This window comes from Pteropus alecto, unplaced genomic scaffold (genome assembly GCF_000325575.1).
Source record: "Pteropus alecto unplaced genomic scaffold, ASM32557v1 scaffold35, whole genome shotgun sequence".
Taxonomy (NCBI): domain Eukaryota; kingdom Metazoa; phylum Chordata; class Mammalia; order Chiroptera; family Pteropodidae; genus Pteropus; species Pteropus alecto.
In genome coordinates this window covers 9,828,316-9,845,924 of record NW_006437828.1, presented here as the reverse complement: position 1 = coordinate 9,845,924, position 17,609 = coordinate 9,828,316, and the positions used below count along the sequence as shown (strand labels likewise).

The following is a 17,609-nucleotide window of genomic DNA, read 5'->3' as shown; positions in this document are numbered from 1 at the left end:
ATTCTATGTTAAGGCAAAGAAACTGCCTTCCCTAGTACCATCTGAATGTCCCTCTACGAATGTCCGTTTCCCCATACATTATTTTGTGTGTGTGTGTTATTCCATGAGAATATATTGTTTGCTTTCACAGTTTCTGGAATGGCCTTTTCATATTCATATAAAACGCAAGGATAAACATCATTAAAACCAGAAGAAACACAGCTTAGCTAATGAATTATTCTATTTCAAATTCTTTATCTAGCCTGGAACACCGTTTCTAAGGCTTTGATGCTGAAGGGAGCGAAGTCATTAAGATGAATTGATAACACTGCAGCATGAGCAACTTCCTCTTCTCTATGAAAAAACTGGATCTATTGGAATTTAATTTCTTAATGAAAAAGTAAAAGGTTGGAGTACAAAATAATCTCTGCAGAAATGGTAAACTGTACAATCAATAAAATATTAAATTTTCATAAATCATTTCCTAAAGCTTTGAATAAATCAGAAAAAAAAAACCATACCAAGCCCTTTAATAAACAATAATTCGGTTACGTTAAAATGTTTTTAAAAACTGGTTATCTTGTTACGTATTCCGAAGCAAATAAACGGAACAGTTAGAATGAACATATTCCTTGAGTGCACTGGCAAAGTGGACAAATGATAAAGAAAACGAGATAATGGGACACAGACTAAGAGGTTTTCCATTTAATTTTTATGAGCTGTAAGAAAATACTGTTATAATTCAATCTGATACTTTGTTACCATTTTAAGGGGTAAGAAAGTTAAATGGAAGGAAATGTGACAAACGGGCTGCGGAAAGGGCCTCATTTGGATCCCTTGTTACCAGTGTTTTGAATGCATTCGAAATAACGAAGTTATTAGCAAACAGGCACAAAAGTCTGGAGAAGTGCTAAAATATGATTATTTACAGGACAAACAAAATTTATAAAACATCTATTAAATGTTTTTCTTACAAATGGAGAATAGGCCAACCCAAGTATTATCTCCACAACACTGTGAGACAGTACTGCTCAAGTTCAACACGACCGAATTAATGCTAGTGCTAGGTAGATTCTGATTTACATTTACAAAAATCCATTAGAAAATAGCTCACGAGAAGGATAAACTCTCTCACTGTGGCAGACTGTTATGATGACGCAAAATATGATTCTTTTGAGACACATTTCCAAAAAAAAAGAAAAAAAAAAAAAAAACCTCCAAAAAACAGAAGGACTTGAGCTTGTCTGGAGGGAGTTAGGGAACCAAAGAAAGACTAGAAATGCTATGAACAGAGACTCCAGCTTTAATGCCAAGCGTTGGTCAAACGGAGGCTCAATCTACCTTCACACAGAGCTATTAACATCACCTGTATCTGAAATTCAGAACAATGGAGCTGGTGTTATTAAAAAAGCTTCAGTAAGACTCTTCTCTGGGGAGAAGATATTTTCCAATGGTACATCAGATAAGGGGTTAATATTAAAATTTATGAAGAACTCATACAACTCAACACCAAAAAGAACAAACGATCTAATTAAAAAATGGGCAGAGGACCGGAATAGGCATTTCTCCCAAAAAGACAGACAGATGGCCAACAGACATATGAAAAGATGCTCGACGTCACTAATCATCAGAGAAATGCAAATGAAAATCACAATAAGATATCACCTGACACCTGTCGGAACGTCATCAGTAAATCAAACAAGTGCTGGCGAGGATGTGGAGAAAAGGGACCCCTCGTGCACTGCTGCCGGGACTGCGCATTGGTGCAGCCACTGTGGAAAAGTGTGGAGGCCCCTCAGAAGTTAAAGACAGAAATGCCTGATCAACCAGCAGCTGCACTTCTGGGTATTTATCCAAAGAAAACCAAAACACTAATTTGAAAAGATCTATGCACCTCTATGTTCACTGCATGTTACTCACAATAACCAAGATATGGAAGCAACCAGACGACTGGATAAAGAAGTGATGATTCATATGTACAATGGACTATTACGCGGCCATAAAAAATAAAATAAAATATTACCATTTGCTAGGACATGGATGACCTAGAGGCTATTATGCTAAGTGAAATAAGTTAGACACAAATACCAGAGGATCTCACTTATATGTGGTATCTAAGGAACAAAACAAATGAACCAACGAAATGAAAACAGACTCATAGACACAGAGAACAATGTGATGATGGCCAGAGGGGAGCGGAGTTGGGGGGCTGGGTGAGAACAGTGGAGGGATCAAGAAGCACAAATGAGTAGTTATGAAACAGGCACAGGGATGGGAAGTACCGCACAGGGAACAGAATCAGTGATATTGTAACAACTGTGCACTAGACCAATGGGGATCACTTTCTAAGTTATATAAACAACGGCTACGTTGTACACCTGAAACTACTATCATACTGAACATCAACTCTAATTGAAAAGTGAAAATTAAAATAAAGACTCTTTTCTGGGGGTTGAAATAAAACCTGACCCTAGCATAGGTGCACGTGAGTGTGTTCACATACGATCCACGTACTGACGCCGAAGAAGGGAGCCATGTGCGCGCATACGTACCACCGGCTGTTTCGTGATGTCCACCAAGTCCTTAAGATTATAATACTGATGTTTCTCGAAGGCCGAAAACAGCATATCCAACACGTACTGTTTATCAGCTCGAGCTCGTTTCCCATCTTCTTTCTTTTTCCTTTCATATTCAATCTATGTGCAAAAAGCAAAAAAAAGAAAAGCATCAATTCAACACACTCACTCTGAAACACCGGTACTTTGTTTTTAGCGTCTCAGTAACCATGAGTCCAGGCTGCGAGGTGGCAGGTGGAGGGGCCGCGGTCCTCAGGGCTCCAGGGCCTCTCAGGTCTCTAAGGCGCTAAGAGTGTTAGGTCACTACTGGTGTCTGTCTGTGAACCATGCTCGTCACTTCCTAAAGCTTTATGCGATGTGTCCCTTTCTCCCCAAACAGGTGTTTTTTGCCAAAATTATATCAATTCAGTGTGGCTACTGGTTAGATCACAGTGATCAGAAAGTCTAACTTTCAGTCTTTTGTTTTTGATTACCCCAAATATAGTAAGTTTCTCTAACAGATGAAGTTTGGTAGGTGACATCTTTCAAGACTGGGGGTTTTGGGGAACAGGCAGAGCGTTCAGAAGCTGGCAGAACATAGAACAGGTTCTCTAGGAAGCAACACATTTGGGAAGGGTTGGTAAGAAGGCGAGAACATGGGCAATGACAGGAGGCCATCTGTCACCCCGAATCTGTGTGACCTCCCTGAACTTATTTCCTCTCCTACAGAATGAAGCAGTGGCACTCGGGAATGTACAGGGTCTCCTGGCAATATCATCCAGGGACTTGTTCGTTTGTAAAACATCACCTTTGTATTGAAAACATGCAACTTACTGTTAAGTGTTTCATTTTCTTGGAAACACTTCATTCTGATAAGGCATCAGGGCTGGTTAGAGGAAATAGGCATGAACTGCAGGATAATACTGTACGATTATTACGTAATGTGATAAATATCATTACAACAGTATTACTATGAATGTACCAAAGTAACACACTGTACGCCTTAAATTTACATGTTATATGTCAAATTTATTCAGTGAAAAAAAATCCATTCATCTCTTTAACAGATTCATTAAGCATGGACTATGTGTTTCGCCTTGCACTAAGGTATGGGGCAAATAAGATGGCTTCTTGTCACGCACACCCCTTCCTCAGGGCTCAGGTATTCAAATGTATACAGGGGGCCACGGGCATTTTAAAGGTAGTAACAGTGGGTCACAGAGCTCCCTAGGACAAGATCATGGTGCTGGAGAAAATGCAAATGCATGACACGGACCGTCCTGCTGGGGAGGAGAGAAACCCCGGCAGCCTCGAGATCTGGGTGGGAGGAGCATGGCAGCGAACCCCCGCGGGCAGCTAAGCGGCGGCCAGGGGAGAAGGCTGAGGGGCTAGAAGAGCTAGGAGCAGGGCTGGGGAGGGGGAGTCAGAGAACCCTGTGACCAAGGGGAACACCCAAGTCTCCCTGTGCGGGGAAGATGCAGAAAACATGGAAAAATACATTTAAGGACGAAGGCGAAGTACAGCAAGAAATCCAGCAAGGAAGGAGGCTGCAAGCGAGCAAAGACCAAAAGGGACGGACCTGAGGCCCAGTCAAGAAAGAATTTTCTTTCTCTAGGGTCAAAAAGAAGGACAGAGTTCAGAGAATGGCTGTATGATGGCGAGAGAAAGCATAATCAAGACAAAACGAAGCCCACGAATCCAGCAGGAGGGCCCTGGATGAAGAAGAGGATGACATCACACACCGCCTTAAGGGAGGACTATTTGACACCTCGCTCTGCCCACCGAGGGCTGCATGTGTGTCTTCCCCGTTGACGACGGCTCCCAGCTGACACCGTCCGTGCCGCGGTGCATGCAGCAGCTGTGCGTTTCGCACTGTGATGGGCGGTCGGGAAAGGGCGCCTAAGACAGCGGGAGGAAGTCTGGACCAGGGAATGAAGCTCTTACAACCCTCTGGTCAAGTGTGGGATAAGAGAAACTTAGGATCTAGAAAAGACAGGGAGAGAGGATCCGACTGACGAGGGCCGGGGAAAGCCTACTCCCTTCCCACAGGCTGCAGTGAGGTGGGATTTCACTCAGCAAAGGCCACTGCCCTCCACGTGGGGACCCAGCCAGAGAGCAGGGCGAGGCTGTGGTGCTCCCTGCATGGAGGCGCAGCTGCATGGGACTGTCTGCCCTCCCTCCTCAGCTTTAACTTATGCCGAAGGAAGACAGAAAATCCAGGAAACAGGAAAGAGGAGAAGGGATGTACATTCAGCTCCCGCCCTTAGAGTCTCTCTCCTGTGTAAAACTGCTGGGGAAGCTGGGAAGATTACCAGGGAAAACGTTTTCAAATAGCAAGAGCCGCTGGGCAAGCAAGACGGCCACGTCGGGGGCACACACTCGACTGGCAGCGAAGACAGAAGCCTCGCGTGTTTGTTATGAAGTTGTCCCAACCCCAGAGCCACATGTCGGATCTCAGAATAAGAGGTAATCATTTAGAATAAGTTAGAAACTTCAAAATAAAAACTGAAAGGATCAGATTAAAGGTCAGATTAAGTGATGATTAGAACTGTGATGAGTAGTGAGATCTTTTTTCTTTTAATCTTGGTTTATATGCTTCGATCTCAAAAATACTGCATTTAACGTGGTGCTTTCCACTTTGAATTAGTGGAAAAAAAACAAAAAACAAACAGGTCAGTGCCCGGGGGCAGGCAGTGCAGCCTAACTTTTCTTTGGTGAAATTAAAACACTTAAAAGTGTAATCTGAAAACCCAGACATGTAGAAAAATAACAGCAACGACAAAAATGGAAATATTATTTCTCATTAAAGAAATTTAAGTATTAGAAATTTAATCCTAATTTTTAAAAACAAAAAGTAAAGTGGAACATCTCTTTAATACCTTCAGGGCCTATACTGTGAAATAACCTATAGTATTATAGGTTATTTACTATAGTACTATAGTATTAGTTAAATCTTTTTTGATAATTTCTGAGACAGGCTCATCATCCAAATTCTACCCTGTGGGACCAGGTAGTTCCAACGTATACGTAATTGTAAAACGGGACTTAAATGACTTCCACGGTCATCAAGTTACAAAGAACTAATTTTACACTCAGGACAATACTAATGCTCCTGCGGTAACTTCTCATTAAAATTAAATGGAGTAGAAATGATCATCTTAACACTGCACTTGCAACTTTGCACAAATAAAATTACTTCTGTAAATCAAGGACGAAAGGTATGAACTAGTGTACTCAGAGGGCTACAGTTCAGATAATGTTGTTTCTTCTTCTGCCTTCTCCCTTTGGGCATTTTGTTTGGCCCCTGTGCACTGGCATCGTGAGGAACAGTAAGGTAGTCAGATATCTAAGTTGTGGGGACCAGCACCAAGTACTGGGAGGGTGGTCCACTGGTCTAGAAGCAGCTTTGACACGGTGAGTGTTCCTCACCGAGCTTGTCTGCCCCCGGTGACCACATTCCGCTGTGCAACCAGCTGCACGGAAGCAGATGTCAGTTCCCAAAGAACTTGCAACGTAGTCTCCACTTACACATTTTTATAATCCAAAAAGTCCATCATACACGATTTTACTTTCACAATAGAAAACAAATTATTCAAGGCTTAAATGCAACCAAACGTTGAAAATCCCTTGTGGATTTGGTATAGAGATGTTCAGCCATCACTGGACCCTTAACCACTGACGAAATTATAACGGTCGCCCACTGCCAATTGAAGTCCTATGACACAGGCGCCTGTAAGTTCCTAGGCTGCTGTGTGCAGATATACTTCGGCTCCTGCTCGAGGCCGTGTTTGTGGAGGCTTTAACTTCTGGAGTGAGCCCGACAGCCTTGCTTATCATGGTCTGCACTCTAAATCCCTTCTGAAAGCTCCGCCCCGCCCCCAGCTTCTCTCTGTGCCCAGTGCGACCAAATTAATTCTTCATAGCCACTCGGCCCTTGGTGTGCAAACTCGAAGGGACAAGAGCATGCAGCAGGCTTCCATGACACGACAATGCGCAGATACTGCTGAAAGGCCTTTAGGACACGGTCCTGCAGGCATCTATTTTAATCAGAATTCCAAATTTATAAGTATAACCAAAAAAACCCACAAACGATAAACTCCCAAACCCTCGACAACCTGAAGACTAACAGAGCTGGTGGCCACACTGAAGGAAATACAGTACGCATAAAAGCTAACGTTCTCTCTGGTTCCTGGGGCCTTACGTCAGGATTTTATGTAATAATTTTATTCCTTCCAACACTAATTTTCTAGTTAAGTTTTTCTAGTTCCCTATCACTTTCTGACCAGGAGCTCTTGCCAGGAAAAAAAAGGGGAGGGGGGAGCGGAGCAACCTTCCTTCAAGCCGGGGTCGGGGTGCAGAGGGGATAACCACCAAGAAAAAAAACGCTCTGTTTAGAAACCTCAGATTTGGTGGAAGGAGACTTCCTGGTCTCCTCCAGGTGTCATTTTTGCCCCCACCCCCAACAGGAGACTCCAGTTCCTGTCTCTTTGAATCAGTGGCTGCATTCCAGAACTACCGAGGGAACCTGAAAATTTTAAGACAGTTGGCTTCCCCATCAGACCATTAAATCAATCTCTGGAGGTATTTTTCTTTTTTAAAAGCATCCCAGGTGGTTCTAGTGTAGAGCGAGCTCTGAGAACCACTAGACAAGAGAGGACATGATCCCCCGGAGAAAAGGTCGGAGAATGCTGTGAAATTTACACAGTCTAGACGACGGTGTCCACAAAGTCAACCAAAATACACAGGCCGAACGAAGCACCCTTACTTGTGATCAGAGATGGAGGGATCTGGAAGGAAGCTCACACATCAGCTGACTCCATATTTTATATAATTCTGTCAGCAAAACTTTAAAACGTAAACTACATATATGTATATTTGTAAATTGTAAAAATGCACCGTGTTAATATGCATAGTTATCATAAAGCATAAGCAAACACAAAAATTTAAAGGAATGGCATAAAAATAAAACATTATTTTAAGAATAAGTTTTAATTTGTCAAAATTACAAAACTCTTCTGCTTTCAAAACTGAGTGATCTGTCCCCATGGTTTGGATGCTAGTTTTTAAATGAGTTGCAAACTGCGATAGCTTCGTACCAGCAACAGCTGATGAGATTTAAGGCACACCATGCACGAAGGTCAAGGGCCACTGTGTCACTTATTGTTGACACGCCTGCAGCTCCAAGACTTGGGGTGGTGGCAGCGGGGACCTGCGGGCTCCACTCCCAAGATTCCCTGCCAGCTGGTTCCCAGCTGGGGTTCTGCCAACGGGAGGAGGAGAGTGATTTTTTTTCTTTTGTGAGCTGTGGGAGCACCTCCGATGGCAACCGAGCCCCTTCCTTCTCCCTCTTCCGACCCCAGCCTCTCCGCCTCGCGTTCGTGCGCCATTTGTAACCAATTCCCTCCATCAGATCCCTTTCTGCTTGGAACATCTAGAGCTGTTTTTGTTTCCACACTGGAAACGAACTGCATCATCATTAAAGACAGGGAATGGCAAGCTGTATTTAAGATGATATTGATAATTTCCTTTTTGGAAAGGCCAAGTTCTTGTCAGATCGGATTGCATCATCATCGTTTCTATCTCATAAAGTGACTGATAAAGAGATCATTTTAGAAGTAAAAGAAATGTCAGTTTTTCTACTTTCTTGTTGACATATATGTTCTTTATTAGTATTATCTTTAATCTAAAGTTTCTTTGCAGGAATCTTTCTAAGCCATTTGTTCATTTTTTAAAGGCTGAATTTAGTTAATAATAGACACTATTATCTACAAATTCCTGAATTTAGCAGCGAACCTAAAATGCTGAAAGCAAATGTAAGCATGAGGCACTGAAGCATCAACGCCAACCCCTCTATGTCCTGCGCCTTCTACTCTCTTGCTGGAGACTGAGTGACCAGCACAGGGACTGCATAAGTGTGCCAAGGTCAATTCACACAGCAAAGTGCAGGATTAAACAAATTCCTAAAGGATCCTAACATTAATGTATTAAATGCAGAGGGCATTATAATCAGATATCATCAGGATGGACAGGTTCCTTTAACACAGAATCCATTTTATACCACTATTTTTTTTTCCCAAGGAGACTCACGAAATTAGTGTTTCAAAACACTTGCTTTGGGGAACGCTGGCCTCTGGGGAGTGAGGTTCCAGTCTTGCAACACAATGAGGATTTAAGGCAGAGTACAGGCCACTAGGTGAGAACCCGACAGGCCACACGCACCCCAGGAAGCGGGCTTGTTCAGGGCCAAGCTTTCGAGGAAGAACTAAACTAAGAGAGAATGTCAATTGTAGAATGCTTTTTGGCCTGATGAATGTTTTCCGAAAGATGAGGAGGTAGGTTGCATACCCCAGAGTGTCTGTGAACTAGAGAGATAAACTTAGACTGAATGTTGAGAATAGCCCCAGGTGCAAAGTGGGAATTCAAATATTTGGAGATTATTTTTTTAATATATATATGTATATGTGTATATATATAAATACATACATAATATATACATATATACATACATATATATGTATGTATGCATGTATGTAAATTTTTCTATGTGCCATAGGGTGAAAAGTTTCTAGGGCTAAATGCAAGATGGTTTCTTTCTGATCAAATGTAAAGATACGGTTTTACAAGTTACATATACCATGTCCCTCCCTTTTCATTTTTTGCACTGATTTTTTTCCTTTATTTTTATTTTGTAAATGTGCTCAAAGAACCTCAACTGTTAAAATATTGGGATTCATGTTTATATTCTCTCACTTGGCAAACTTGGAAAACATTTCAACATGACATCGAGTTTAAAATTTCCTACTGAACATCTTGATTACACAACCACGGAGTCACTCTTGTTAAACTGTTAATGTTTCAGAATCCTTTAAAAATCGGTGTCCCTTTCTGATAACAATGACGGAAGTCTACACTTGTCTTGTAGCTGATATTATAATACTAAACATGCTTTTAGAAGCTATGCAGTCCACGGCCACGCCACCCTGAACATGCCCGACCCCGTCTGCTCTCGGAAGCTCAGCAGGGTCGGGCCTCGTGAGTACTTGGATGGGAGACCACCCGGAAGACCGGGTGCTGTAGGCGTAAAAAAAATAAATCAATAAAATAAAAGCCATGCAGGTGTCTCCACCCACTCTGATAGACACCCCCCTGGGAAAAATTACTAAACATTCAAATGTGGTGGGTAATAGTCAATCTTTGTTTTTATATAAATAAAATCTTAATAAAAAATTACTATATGACTCATTACTATAATTACATTAGCATAATGACTCATTCGCACTATGACGACCTTAACAAAGGCTGATACTATGAACTAAATGTAACTTAATATGACATCTGGAATCTGTCTTCTGTACTTGCCAGGTAGTTACAGTGGCAGTGTCACTAAGAACACGGACTAGAAAGAGGTCAGAGATTTGACACCAGCAAAGCGCCAGCTCTGACTGACCGAAGATTTTCCTGTTGCCTTGGAAATTATGGTCCGCAGCAGTAATATAATAACAAGAGTGACTCTGGCAGTGGAATTTAGGAAAAAATGATTATAGTATAGGAAAGTGCACGTCCTCCTTCACAGGGAACAGGGATGACACCGCCCGGGGCCTGAGAAGGCCCGGCCAGGGAACCGAAAGGCGCGACACGTGCGCGGGGGCGGGGGCGGGGCTTTTATCCGCCTGCTTCATCAGGAGCGGGCGCCTCAGGCACACGCAGGCACTGAAGACAACATCTGTTGTTTGGAGAAGACAAATCTTAGGCACCTGTGGCAGGGCACTGTCACGGCCAGGTGCTCACACGCTTCCACAGCTTCTGCCATTTCCCATCCCAGCAGCTCCACTGCCCACTGAAACGATGCAGACAACACGCACTCACTGTGGCGACCCCAACGACTCAAGACGACTTTATGAAGAAGAACGATAGGATAAAAGCACTACCGCCCAACAATAACAACTGTTACAGGATTTAACTCACTTTATTTTTGGACATCGGTTTCCAATCTTACCCCATCCTAAGGAATAGAGAGCAACACCGCTATCCTTCGGGCACTTTCTTTCTTACCGAACTTCTCTCCAGAAGGTTCTCTCTCTTGAGAGCTTACGGAGAGTGAGGTCCTTCTTGTCCTCGCTCTGATAAAAACACCCAGGAGTGGAGACGGCACAGAAGCCCGGCCCGCGAGCGGAGGGAAAGACACAGTCAGGGCTACAGGAGACGCGCACTGGCGAAGCCAGGCAGAGACCGTTAGGAACTTCACTGCTCTACTGCCTCTTCCCACTTGGATGTCTTCCCATTTAAGAGTAGAAAAGATGAGAAAAGAGGAGGACAAACAAGCAGACTTTTATTTACTGTCTCAATCAACAAGGAACGGAAAAATACTCTCGGATAATCCGACAGTTCTGTGTCACTCACTTGCGGGCTCCTCCTCAGCTTGTTTCCCCCTTATGCTTCAATAACCAGAGCTGCAAACTCAAAGCCTGGCTGGACGCAACTGAATTCTGACTTGCTTTATTTAATCCCCATGCTGTAGCAATTTAAAAAATTTGAATGTCTTAGAAGAGACTTGTGTGCTCCGGTTCATGAAAGGCCCTACCATCTTACCGTGGGAAATGTCAGCATTCTGCTCCCTGAGGATGCCTGCCTGGCCCTGCCGGCACCTGCTGCCTCTCACATAAAATAACTGGACGAAGCTCAACTACCATAAAGTAGGGGTTTGGCAAGTACTACTCTGTGCCACTTAATGAGTCTAGACACTTAAAACCAGTCTTAAAGAGAGTTTATTTCTCCTAAACGCCAGAGGACCTTAAGCAAATAAAGCGGAACACAAGATTTCAACTGTTAGCTGCTACGTCAGCTTCACTTTACTGTCAGAGCACCGTCACATTCCTCCGGACATCCCAGGCACGTCAAGACCCCCAATCGGGGGTCAGCAGCCTGCGGCGACACAGCCGCCGGTTCATTAAGAGCGAGGCTCCTAAACCAGGCTGCCTGGGTCTGGCACCCGGACTGGTTAGTTACTGGCTGTGTGAGCTCGAGTGAGTTCGCCTCCGTGTCTCCGTGACCTCCTCTGTACAGTGAGAATAAAACTCATCGTTCCTCCACAGGGTAGGGATGGTGATTAAATGTGTCACTATTTATGAGACACTCAGAACGGTACCTGACACAGAGTACACATAACATACATAGGTGTGTGTTATATATTGTAGGACTAAAATACATTTAGTATATGTGATATGCTTCAATACGAAAGGTTTCAAAAAACGCCTGGGCAGCCCTCACCTTGCATGGTAGTATGAGACCATAAAAATGCCCACGGTGAGAAGCACCTTAATAATCAGTGGGAAAAATTACCATTGTTCTATGACTTTGAATTTTTGTCAAAACATTAAAAATTCTCAGTTATAAAGGTACGGAAAGATGAAAAAAGTAAAACTAATATTTATTAAGGACACTGTGATTTAAAACATTAGAAACAGTGAAAAATGGAGTGTCTGATTTCTCTGAAAAACTTATCACGAGTAGTCTGAACAGCAGGAGGCTTCTTCTCACTGTATAACTTGGGACAGAGCCAACGTCTCTCCACGCTTGGCAGACTGTCATGTTCCTTACTGAGTCTGGAGAACTCAAGCTCCTGGTAGCAAGGTGTGTGACTGCTGAGGTCCTTTCAAAACTGAGTCCATGATACAGAGAAGAGTAAAGAAGTAACGGAATGGATGAAGATATGAAGACTCACATTGTATTGATGATTGGCAACAGGTTTGTAATTGGTTGTCACGACTCTGTCCAGTTGTTGTGACAGCCTCACAGGTTTGGAAGACTCTTCTATTTGCAATCTGAAAAACAGAAGGCCTGATTAACCAATTCACATGTTTATTAGAGAGAAACCTGAAGAGTTATTCCTATAATTCTTCTTACTCAAGAACTAACACTTAATATATACGTAACCACAGAAGACATACCAGCCTTACCGTAACACTGCAAACACACACATAGAACATATGACTGTAATGCAGAAACTAGACCAGAAACTGAACATATAAACCATCATTATAATTCCACAACCTACTTCTAATCTTACACTACAGTCAATCCTTTACTAAAACAAGCTAATCGGCTTTACATTTTTTAAAGAAAATCTACACGTGCAAATGAATTAACTTATGTGACCTAAAGCTACTCAAGTTATTAATTAAAAAATTCTAGCACTTGGTAAGAGATAAAGGTAAATAGAAGGACAATAGCTGCCCCCCAGCGTCTGGTGGCTGCTTTATCGGACAGCTCAGACACAGAACACGCCCATCACCACAGAAACTTCTCCTGGACAGCACTGGTCTATTGCAGGACTCCATCAAATTATAAGTCAAAATACTGCTTTTGCAAAAAGAGCCATAAAATAAACATATGACACTATGTACAGCATATTACAAAACACAATACTTGACGATTACATATATATTCAAGTAGCAATCTTAGGACCTGATTTAGTTTTGGACTAAATGTTGCCATACTTAGTGACTCACACTCTACCATTTATTTATTTTAAAAATTGATTAATTTGGTATATCAGCACAGTAAATCTAAAAAGTGGTTTAAGGGGGAAAAGGTACAGCTCTCCAAAGTGACTATTTTTAAGGAAACAAAAGGTACTATTGTACCTTTAGACATCTATCAGTAAGACATGAGAATACTAGAATATATTTAAAGCGCTGCAAGAAATCGCCAACCAAATATAGCTAAATTTTCATTGAAGAACAAGAGTAAAATAAACTACTTTTGGACAAAAAAGTTTATCGTTCATAGATCCTTACTGAGAGAAATACTCAAGGATTTGTTCCAGTAAAAAGGAAAATGAATCCAAAAGGAACTAGTGGGATGCAATGGTCACAGCAGATAAACTGAGAACCATGTTAGAAAACTGCCTACTTAATAAATACAAAAAAAAGGTGGTTTTTAAAAAAATCAAGTGGCGCTAACATGAAAGGTGGGAAGGCAGAGAAGAGAATTAATACATTTTAAGATTGCTGTTTTCTAACTTTTCTGCAATAAGCATCAATTACTTTTATAATCGGAAAAGGAAGTACACTTTCTTAAAGAACAAAATCGTTTCTTGGAAGGTTAGTTTGAAAGCCATAAGAATGTTGGTCAATTAAAAGCAATTCATGCTCAACATATATTACTTTATTGTATTTTAGTTCTTTGGTTCAATAAAACAGGAACTAAAAAATAATTTTCCTTTAAAATTCCTTCAAAAGCACAACTTGCATTATAAAAGATACCTGTATTTATAACATTCTTATTATTTATTTAATTCCTTGGATAAAGTTAATTATCTATTTGCTTCTGCCTATTTTTAGATATATAACATCAAGTTACTCAGAAGATAACAGATATCTACCACTGCTTTTTTAATTTGAAAGCTATAAATACTATGGGCTTTGTTTTCACCATGATCTCCAAATTCAGTATAGTCATTTCTATATTGAATATATTTTAATTCTTTCAATTATTTATAAATCTAAAGATATACTTTATATACACAAAAAGATTTATAAAGTACCCTAAAAATGTCTACAGAAACTTACTGTATATGTAACCATATATCATATATACAATGTTACTTTGTTTTTCATGTGACAAACACACTATGAACCATGAAGAAAGCGCTAGCTAGAAGTCGAGAAGGGAGGTAGGAGTCCACTTAAGGATGGCCTTGGGCTTACAATCCTTCAATGGCCACTTAACCGTTCTTGGATGAAACACAAGCTCCTTCACATGACGGCTTGTCCCTCTGGGATCTAGTCCCTTCTTATCTCCCACATCCACATCAGGATGCAGCTGTGTCATGGCCGGGGTCCAGGCAGAGCCTCCTACTGGCCATCATCCAGCAGGTGTCACTGGGTGCCTCTACCTCTGCCAGGCACTGGGCCAGAGGTTGGGGATGTCGCAGTTAAGGCTTGCTCTAGTGGAAGACTAACCCTAAAAAACCATTCACCTGTAACTAAGTAACTGCAGTACTGAAGAGGGATGGGGGCAGCATCATGACAACTGACTGCATGCCGCTGTGAAGGACAAAGGAAGCCCCAGGTGCGCCCTTGCAGGCAGCTGGAGCAGGGCAGAACATGCTTACAAAGGTGAGGCAAGGCAGGAAGACTGGGTCAAAAAGCCGCCTCCAAGCTGCGAGGCTGTCTCAAAGTGACTAACAGGTAAACCTTTAGCGAGAAAAAAGTGATTGGAGACCTACAGAAATGTTTACAAAGTGTGAGAACTAAGCACGTGTAACTCCTTGAGAAAAAACCAAGCTAAGTAGCAGCCGATTTCAGAACACCTGCCCCCTAACGCAATCAGTTACCAGGGGGCTGGCCTCTCTCTCCATCATGCTGCCACCAAATCACCTTCCGTTTCAATCGCCTTAGTCCACAATTTAATGTTATGAGACATTCGAGGAGAAAGGCATGTACTAGCTCCTTCCTTCCACATTAAATGATTGTCGCCATTACTTCACAATCTGAAAATTCCTCGGGGTTTCAGTCTGTTTAGGTAAGTGCATCTGCATACATGGTAGCTTATTCCTGTCATGCTCTGACGCTGTAATTTATTGGAAGAAATTATCTGAAGCCACTGCGTCCTCATTTGGGTCCATGTGGCTCACTTTCTTTTCCATTCTAATTCGACAGTTCTAAAAGCCAATGTCATCGGCCAGAGAACACGGTGCCATTTTTATTCTCAAAGTATTTCATCTTTTACATATATAAAGGAAAACAACGAATTAACTTCTTAAAAATAAAGAGCTCATATAAAAATTTAACTTTTTTATTTTACATTTAACGAGTCAACTTCAAGACTTTTGTTTTAATTAAAAGAGCATATATTATGATTCAAAACTCAAAAGGTTAATCTATGGACTGAAAAGATGACATACTTTTAAAGGACTATATCTTAAAATACTTTAACCTTGAATAGTTTAAAATAATTTAGCAGGGTTCTTCATTTAACACTAAATAATTCATTCAACATTATCTCATGAAGTGTCAGAACAATTTGCAACTCCATTTCACCACTGAACAATGCTGTAAATTAAACATCACTGACTTCAACATGCCTTCAAAGTCAAAATAAGGTTTATCTCGGCTTGTATAAAATAATTGGAAATACTTGGTCTGAAAAGCTGAACAGCGAACTACACATAGAGCTTTTAGGCTGGACGCCAGGCAAGGCGAAACCTTCACTGTCCTGATTATTTAAAAAACGGGTCTTAACCTTTTCAGGAAAATTTAAAATTTGGCATTATTTTCAAGAAACAGTTAATAGAAAAGTGATATTCTGTGATCATTTAGATTCAGCCAGGCCTTGTTTTACCTTTGTTTTATAAACCATTAAAATAATACTCGTTGCTAATTACTGCCACCACTTCAGGACAATTTATACTTCCACACTCTCAGAAGGCTAGGATTCAACTGAATTACTAATGATTTTAGAAATATTATTTTAAGAGTCAGTTTTATCTCATTTCTTCCCAACAAAGAAAATGCTCCAGGGCTACATGACTAAGAGCCGAAACACTCTTAAAACAACAACTATCACAAATAATAAATAAAGACATTCAAAGAGCTCTTGCTTTGTGCTGGAAACTGTGTTAAAAAGCTTTACCTAAATCATCTCGAGCCTACTCTTTCCTCTTAAGTAAGCACTAACAGGACTGGCACTCAAGATGCTTTTGTTTACCCCAGTGTTCAAGCAGTTAATCCACATAGTCTCTAAAGGTATAAAAATAAGCAGTCCCTTCCATAGAATCTCCGAAAAGGCTATAAAAATCGCAAATTAAAATCTCATTGAGTTTAGTTCAAAATAAGTTATTCTCCTTGACACTCATCGACCTGCCACAACTGGCCCAATTACACACACACACACACACACACACGAGCATTCTCCTTAACAATACTGAAAAAAGATTCCTATTAAGTCAATGTCACTAGTCCTTAGGCTATAACCATGATCCATAATCACAAAAAATTATTGAAATATCTTCATTATACTTTAAGATTTATGTATTATACTGAGAATTCAAATTTCAAATTATTTAGTATATTTTGGAAATACAAAATTCATGTTAAAAAAAAAGAGTAGCAGAAACATGCCCAAAATATTTTAAAGGATGCACACTAGTGAGATCTGACAAAATGGAAAAAAAAAAAAAAGCCAAATTCTATTGCTCTAAGCTGTTGGCAGATTGGGAAAGAGAAGTCTACCAATTTTAGTCAATAGATCCTTCATTAACCTCACTGGTACGTACAGTTCTTCTCACTGTAAAAATAACTCAAAACATATTTGTTAAGCAAACGAACAAATGACACATTTACTGCACAATCAGATCACAAAGGAAAAGGCTGAATCCCCTATTAATGAAAATCACAATAATGACTGATTTTATACATATAGGCTATTTTCATGTCTAAGCAGCAAACCCTAAGTAATACTGCGTTGCTGATCTAGTTATCAACTACAGAACTAAATAACTACAGAAAACACCGAACAACAAATACTTCCATGAGCAACTGCCAGTGTCGGAGTTATTATGTAATGTTACTATCATGATTTTAGCATCCATCTAACCTTAGTTCTACAGCTGCACTTGACGGCAATTTATGCTAGTCCCAAAATGATAGGTTTCACAAAAGAGAATGTGTATTTTCTTAAGATTGTGATTTCATTTTTGACAGGGAGAGAGCAAAGCAGTGAAGGAGGTGAAGTGCCTCCCAAGGGGGGAGCAGCGGACATCAGCAGGGTGACAGACAGCGAAAAGTCATGGCAAGGAGAAGCAGGAAGAGCAGCGGGAGAGAGCCCACCCACGTGGCCCAAAGTCACATAACGGAAAAGGAAGTGTTGGAAGAAGGCACAGCTCGAGAGCAGGTGGATGAGAGCAGGTGGAAGGCCCCAGGTGAGGGAGTTAACAGATGCACGGTGAGCTGATTTATTAACACGAAAAGGCTCTGATGATGCCTAGTTTTAGGACAGCACATTGACAGGAAGTTTCGATATTTTGAGAACAGGCCAAAGAAGAGCTTCTCAGAGGAACTGTAACAGAAGTAC

General features: G+C 41.1%; 1 protein-coding gene and 1 pseudogene across 1 annotated transcript in view; one reads left to right on the top strand and one right to left on the bottom strand.

Annotated features, from left to right (window-relative positions):
- GTF2F2 (general transcription factor IIF subunit 2) overlaps positions 1-17,609 on the bottom strand; it is a 112,875-nt gene that overhangs the window by 9,241 nt on the left and 86,025 nt on the right. The window contains exons 6-7 of the mRNA XM_006914961.3: positions 12,256-12,355; positions 2,532-2,675 (exon numbers count right to left, since the gene is read on the bottom strand). Of these exons, the coding sequence (XP_006915023.1) occupies positions 2,532-2,675; positions 12,256-12,355 (244 nt within the window). The remainder of the gene's footprint in view (positions 1-2,531; positions 2,676-12,255; positions 12,356-17,609) is intronic.
- Positions 9,497-9,614, top strand: LOC112482239 (annotated as a pseudogene).